Raw genomic sequence first — 7,323 nt, 5'->3', positions numbered from 1 at the left:
CCAGAAGGCTGGCGGTTCAAACCCACCAGCCACTCCTCGGAAGGAAGATGGGGCAATCTACTTCCATAGTGATACTGCCTCGAAAACCCAAGGTGGGGTCGCTATGAGTCGGATCCAACTTGATGGCAGTGAAGTTTTTTTTTTTTTGAGTTTAATATAGTGGATACTTTCATAGCCTCTACCCAGCTTTGTTGTTCAGAGTAACAGCAGCATAATATTTCCAAGATTCATCCATGTTGATACATGGGGGATTTAATTTCTTTTTATGACAGAATAGTGTTCCACCCTCTGTGTATATTACATTTTGTTTATCTATTCATCTGTTGATGGACATTTTATTTCTACCTTTTGGCTATTGTGAGAAGTGCTGCAGTGAACATTAATGTGCAAGTATATGTTTGAGTCCCTGCTTTCGAGTCTTTTGGGTATATAACGAGTGAGAGTGCTGGGTCCTATGGTAATTTTTTAAACAGTTTATTTGTATTTTACATTCTGTATGCAATAGATAATACGGGTATAGCTGTGTTCTAAAAAACTTTTATTTACCAAAATAGGAGGCCTGCTTCATAGTTTGTGCATCCCTGCTCTTGCTCATTATGTGAAGCAAATGCCTGGAGAAAGACTGTAACTTAAGTGTCTGCTTATTTCCATTCTGGTTTCTAGGTAGTTCTCCCTCTTTGGCCATGATATTTCTGTAAAAAAATACATTTTACATCTTAATAAATTGTATGTTCTAGGCAATGTTTCGTGGCTGGAGGGTTTTTTAGGGTATCGGATCCACCATACTCATAAATGCCTTTTGTTGTTTTTCAGAAACCCAAAGCTTGTGGTGACTGAAAAGACCATCCGACTTACTTATCGTCATGCTAAGCAGAATAAAAAAAATTTGCCATGCTTTTTACTTGGTTCTCTCACAGTGGATGAAGGTAGCATACTTAAAAAAGCTTATATGACTATTAATAGAATTTACTTAGGGAACTATTTATTAAACTTTGTGCTTCCCCTCTCCCCATATCCCAAGGATATGCAGATGAGTAAAACTTGACACTCTGCATCATAAATTTTCAAATCTAGTCAGGTATAAGAATATATATGCAAGTGATTTTTAAAATCAGTGTTTACTATACTATATTAAATCAAAAATTCAAACTCAACTGCTGTCGATTCGATTGTGACTCATAGTGACCCCCTCCTTGGGTTTCCAAGGCAGTATCTCTATGAAAGTAGATTGCCCGATCTTCCTTCTGAGGAGTGGTTTGTGGGTTTGAACTGCCAACCTTCTGGTTAGCAGTCAAATGGCTTAGGCACCACTCACTCCACCAGAGCTCCCAGTATGACTAAAGTGCTTTGCTGTAATGTTTGTTTGATTTCATTTTTAATTAGCATGCAATATAATAGCTATTATCTGTATTCTTTAGATGAAGAAGGAGTGACATTGACTGTAGATCGCTTTGATCCTGGTCGAGAAGTACCTGAAAGCTTAGAAAGAACCCCAACTGCTTCTCTTCCTGGGGACTTTATAATTCCATGTAAAGTTGAAACTCAAGGAATTTGTTCAAGAGAATTGACAGTTCACAATGCAGATGACTTCACTTCAGCTTTTAAGGTGAAATCCACTTAATAACTTTATTATTCTTAATTCAGCATAAGTTAAACTATGTATAGTGTGTTTTATTTTAACCCATAGCTGAGAAGTATTCATAATAATTTATGATTTAATCATTATTGACCTAAAATTCAATTAATTATTTCTGAGGGCAGAAATGCTAGGTAGCATTTCAAAAGAGGAAGCAGAATGAGCAAGAGAAGAGAGAGGCAAGATGTGCTCAGGGTCCCATTTGGGTACATATTTTTGCTGAATTTGTGAGTGTTGAGTGAAGCAGAAGTTGGGCCAGATTATAGAGGACCTTGCATGCACATCTGAGTAATTTGATCTTGGTCACGTGAGCTGTGTAGTCATTGGAGGTTTTTGAAAAGAAGAAATATTGTCAAATCATGAGTGGTTAATCTGATAAGGCAGGTAGACTGGGTCAGAGAGACCAGTTTGGCCATTGCAGAAGCCAGGTGTGTGTTAGAGAGGAGTGAACTAGCCTATAGTCAGACTAGCAAGGACTCATTGATAATGAATAACTACAGAGGGAGAACTAACAACAATTGGGGCAACAGAGAAGGAATCAAAGAGGAATGGACTTTAGGTTCTCTGAGAGTGAGTCAGTGTTGCTTTATGTGCATTTTCCCCCTATGTAACAACTATTCATTGTGGTTACATTCCCCAGTAAGAATTTGAAGTGCTGCTGGACATACAGGTTAGAAATGTGTGATAGTGCTTCAGGCAATAAATTTTATTTGCACTGAAATAATTATACACTTTTTGGTCACAGGGAAGAAACAAGAGAATTGAAATGTTGTAAATCAGAATTCATTTAATTTTTGTTAGTACAAGATATACATTATTGTTAGTTGCTATTGAGTTGGCACTGACTCATGGCAGCCTCACGTATAACAGAACTAAACATTGCCTGGTCCTGCACCATCTTCCTGATCCTTGGTGTGCTTCAGTCAATTGTTGTGTCCACTATGTATTTTGAGTGCCTTCCAACATAGGGGGCCCATCTTCCAGTGCTATATCAGACAATACTCTGTTGTGGTCCATACAGTTTTCCTTGGCTAATCTTCAGAAGTCAATCTCCAGCACTGCTGAAATCTGTTCATTATGGGTGACCCTGCTGGTATTTGGAATGCCAATGACATAGCTTCCAGCATCATGCAATGTATAAGCCTCTGTAGTATGACAAACTGAGAGCCAGGTGGTAGACACAAACATACATACCATATAAAACAAAAAGCTTTAGAGATATGTTCATGTTTCAGAGTTTTAAAATAATTGTTTAATATTGATTCCTTAGGCGCTGCAGCACCATATATGTAGCAAAGATTCCTTGGACTTTGGTAAGCTGCTTTCCCTAAGATCTCATATAACTTCCAGGGAAAGTTTGGACAATGTGGATTTTGACTTTCACTGGGCAGCAGTAACTCTAGCAAATACCTTTAAATGCACACCTGTGAAGCCTATCCCCATAATTCCAACAGCCTTGGCAAGAAACTTGAGCAGTAGTTTGAGTATTTCTCAAGTTCAAGGAACCTATAAATATGGGTAAGTAAGACATAAATTAATCCAAAATTTTAAATATTGGTTACAATTGTATGTTTTCAGATATCTACATAATATGAAATAATTGTGCAGTCAGTTTTCATGCTAGAGATTTGTGATGGCATGATAAATAACCAAGGAAAGTAAAAAGTTAATTTTTGTTGCATATAGAATTTTCTTTCAGAGAAAAATTGGTGGTAAAATTATATTAAATTTGTGACTTAAAAATGTAAGGAAAATTATCCTCCATATAATTTTACTGTTTATATATTGCTTAGGTTTGGTCTCTTTTCTGTTTTCATTACTGTGCCCTAAATAATTGTGAACCCAAGAGAGGCTGGAGGATTTATTTATATTACACAGTTTTGTGAAGAGTGAGCATTGTAGGTAGAGAAAGGGAATAAAATTTGACAGGATTCTTGCTTACCCTAAGGAGCTCTGATGGTTTAGTGTTTAAGTGGTTAAGGCCTTTGGCTGCTAACCAAAAGGTCGGTCGTTCAAACCTACTAGCTGCTTCGCGGAAGAAAGATGAGGTGGTGTGCTTCTGTAGAGATTTAAAGCCTTGGAAACCCACTGGGAGTCACTGTGAGTTGGAACTGACTTGATAGCAGTGAGTTTGGTTTGATTTGCTTACCCAATTGTCAACTACTTGAGGGTGGAGTTTCCTCACATAGCTAAAGCAGTATCCTCTCCTGCTTCCTGTCAATACTAGTAAGTTTCTTAGGAAACATAAGCCAAAATGCATGCTTTCTAATTCTCAGCGGGGTTGCTTCCCTGAATCCTCATCTACTTTCTTTACCTATTGTCTCCTGAACTGGGTTAGACAATATTGGCACTCTTCTGCTTTAAAGTCTGACCAGAGGCAGCCCTAAGCAATTCACTTCTGGCTTCCTTTCCCATTGACTCCACCCTACTTCCTATTAGGTCAGTAGAGCCAAAGATGTTTGCTACTGTACATTCAACTAAGTCTTATCCTCAGAAAATGCTGGTTTAAAAGAGGATGAGAAAAAGAAAGAACTTTCTTTTTCAAAAGAAGGTCCCATTTTGAGTCCCAGATGCTGAGCAGGAGCACCTTTCTATTTGGAGTGAAGCAAGGGAAAAAGTTGATAAATTACAAAGTAGCAGATAGTTGGTGGTCAAAATACATTAGAATTAAATGGGACATTTATTTCTCATGGAGTAATAAAGCTCTCCTCAATTGGGACATAGAAATTTTTTGTAAAATTAACCAAAAAATAATTTTTCCTTAATTTGCCCACCTGCACATGAAGCATGATCTATCTTTCTTTTAATTATCCATCTTTGGCATGCTGATAGTAACCCGGAGCATTCGGTATTCTCTCTAATCTATTTGACTTGCCCCTTCCTACCTAGAATTATCTACTAAGTTTGTGACTGCTTTCTTGCCCTGGCCATATTCACTTTTTCTCTCTAATATTTATTAGGCTCCATTCTGGGCTAGGTATTGTACTGGAAATAGATTTAAAAACATACTGCTTACATGTAAACATCATGTGCAATCATAGAGCTTATCTACAGTGGAGGAAAAGCATGAAAGTATGGCCAAGCTGCCTGGGAAAATCATAGAAAGCCTGAGCTAACTCTTTTTAAAGAACAGATAGTTATCAGATGGGCAAGGCACGAGAGCTTTCAAAGCAGGTGTAAGTCATTGTTGATACATAAATCTCCTGCCAACTCAGACTTAATCTTCTTATTGCATAGCCTGATAAATTCATTATCTTGTATTTTAGGGTTGTGATAGCAATAAAATATATCCTCACTGGTACTGTCAAGGTGTTATATCACTAAAGCATTGTTTTTATTTTTGCATTTTAAAGGCTTAACAATAAAATCGATTCTCAACATTTGTACTACAGTTTTTCGTATCTTTGAAACTTGCTGCCAATAATAAATAACAAAATATAAGTGTTATATAAGGTATTTTAGGGATAAAAAGAACTTTTGGGTTCTATCATGATTGTTCCAAATTTCTTTGATAGTGATTGGAGGGTTGTAATATTTGGAAAGCTGAATATATCTGACATAAGTCAGCTTCTTTCGATGAGAGATCACATCTGTTACAGCCTTATCAAGTTATCTAGATGTTTGAATACTTCAGTAAGGTGGAGTTCATTTCTCCCAGGGAAATCTGTCTGATTCAGGAAATGTCTGCCTTGATTTTAATACTTTTGGTTAAAGTAAGTTGTGTTGGTACTTTTAGAGGAAAACCTTTTTTTTTGAAAGATGTTTAATCCTCACTGACCATTTTAATAGCTAGGTAGAAGTTTTAAGGTATCTCTTTCTCTCACCAGTCTTCTTAGGCTTTCAAGTGTTTTCCCTGTATAGCTCAGATGTGTACGGCATGTCTAAATGAGACAGTGTTCATTGGAATCCTTCCTCCTACCTAAAATTTACTTCTTCAGCACTTAATCTATTTTAGGTAAAAAGTATGTAATATAATACTTTATTTTTACATGAATGTCTTCTATTTAGATATCTTACCATGGATGAAACACGCAAATTATTACTTCTGCTGGAATCTGATCCCAAGGTTTATTCCTTACCATTAGTGGGAATGTAAGTTTTGCATTGTTTATAGGAATCTTTTTGGCTAAAGATGTATTAAAATATGTATGATAAGCATATAAATGTTATACTATGAATATATAATTAATAGCTAGATCACCTTATACCACAAAGGCTAGTTGTTCTTCAGTGTTCTTATTTTAATAATGGAATCAGCTAAAACAACGTTTTGCAAGAATTCTAAAATTTAAAGGAGATAAAATTAAAGTCTTCTGGTTGAAGCTGAAGACTTAGAGCCCTATTCCTTCAACTTTCTTTCTACTCCTATTCTTCAGGCATCTTGACAAACTCCAGGGCTCAGAATAAAATACACTGCCGGTCAGTTTTGTAAAAATTTCCTTTATTGGTAATGGCTTTCTCTTCAGAGTTAATGGGTAATAGCATTTAGACAGATTGTTTAGAATTTATATTTATTCAATATTTTATTGAGTGCTTACTATATGCATTATACTATGTTTGGTGTTGTGTTAGGTTTTAAAACTTCTCCTCGAGAAATTTATAATCAAAGTGAGATAAATATTCAGCTATTTATACATACAAAGGTAAATAATAAGAAAGTATATGACTAACTAGGAAAGAGTATTATAATCCTGAGCACTATTAGTATTTATGAAAGAGGGATATTTTCTTAGTAAACTTGAACTGTGCCTTTAAGGGTTTGAATGGTAGCAAGGAAGAGGGTAGTTGGGAAAGGGTGCGTATGTGAGCACATGGTATGTGCAAAGTTAAAAGATGAAGTTGCACAAATGTTCTGTATACCATGGAGTCAGTGTCCTTATAGTCTATTTGCTGTGGCCCCATATTAGCTATGAGATATTGAGGCCCAAGGGAATATTCAGTAAGAGTCTTTCTGTTTCGGGCTACCTATATAAGTTGCAAGGAGCTGTGATGTACAACTGGTTAAGGTTTTGGCTGCTAATCAAAAGTTTGGCAGTTTGAATCCACCTAGCAGCTCCGTGGGAGAAAGACCTCACTTTCTATTTTCTTAAAGATTACAGCTAAGAAAGCCCTATGAGACAGTTCTACTCTGTCTCATGATGTCACTATAAGTCAAAATCAACTCAGCAGCACCTAACAACAATAAATGTATATGTTACAGCATTTTCTCTCAACTTTAGTAAAATAGTTTTATGCAGAAAATGTCATTTCCCTGATTCAGCCCATTCACTTCACTCTATGCTAATTTATGCTAGCCTACTGCTTTTATATCTGTTTCCTATTTTTCTCTCCTTGCTTTTAATAATTATCATGATCTAGTGTTTACAGATTTCTTATTTATGAAGGCTTTAAATGCATTATTGGTGAATGCCAAGGATCTATCACATTACTTTGAAAAGAACATAATCTAAAGTATGCATCTTAAGTATTAATTTGTAAGTGGTTATAGTTTTTAATTTTTATTTTTTTCTTCTTTTAGTTGGGTGTCTGGAATTATTCATATCTATAGTCCTTATATATGGGCTTGTTCCTTGCGATATATATTCAGTTCTTCTATTCAAGAAAGGCAAGTGATACTTTATTCTGTAATATTTTATTTTGATCTTTTCACGTGTTTGTATTTTATTGTTGTTATGTGTTGTTGTTAT

General features: G+C 35.8%; 1 protein-coding gene across 1 annotated transcript in view; it reads left to right on the top strand.

Annotated features, from left to right (window-relative positions):
* STIL (STIL centriolar assembly protein) overlaps positions 1–7,323 on the top strand; it is a 97,995-nt gene that overhangs the window by 16,278 nt on the left and 74,394 nt on the right. Inside the window, exons 4-8 of the mRNA XM_007946725.1 lie at positions 738–926; positions 1,419–1,606; positions 2,907–3,154; positions 5,645–5,728; positions 7,155–7,241. Coding sequence (XP_007944916.1) covers positions 738–926; positions 1,419–1,606; positions 2,907–3,154; positions 5,645–5,728; positions 7,155–7,241 — 796 coding nt within the window. The remainder of the gene's footprint in view (positions 1–737; positions 927–1,418; positions 1,607–2,906; positions 3,155–5,644; positions 5,729–7,154; positions 7,242–7,323) is intronic.

The sequence above is a fragment of the Orycteropus afer genome, unplaced genomic scaffold, assembly GCF_000298275.1.
Source record: "Orycteropus afer afer isolate SDZICR_OR568_19922 unplaced genomic scaffold, OryAfe1.0 scaffold00169, whole genome shotgun sequence".
NCBI lineage: Eukaryota > Metazoa > Chordata > Mammalia > Tubulidentata > Orycteropodidae > Orycteropus > Orycteropus afer.
Note: the sequence above shows the minus strand (reverse complement) of the source record. Positions and strands in the feature narration are given on the sequence as shown.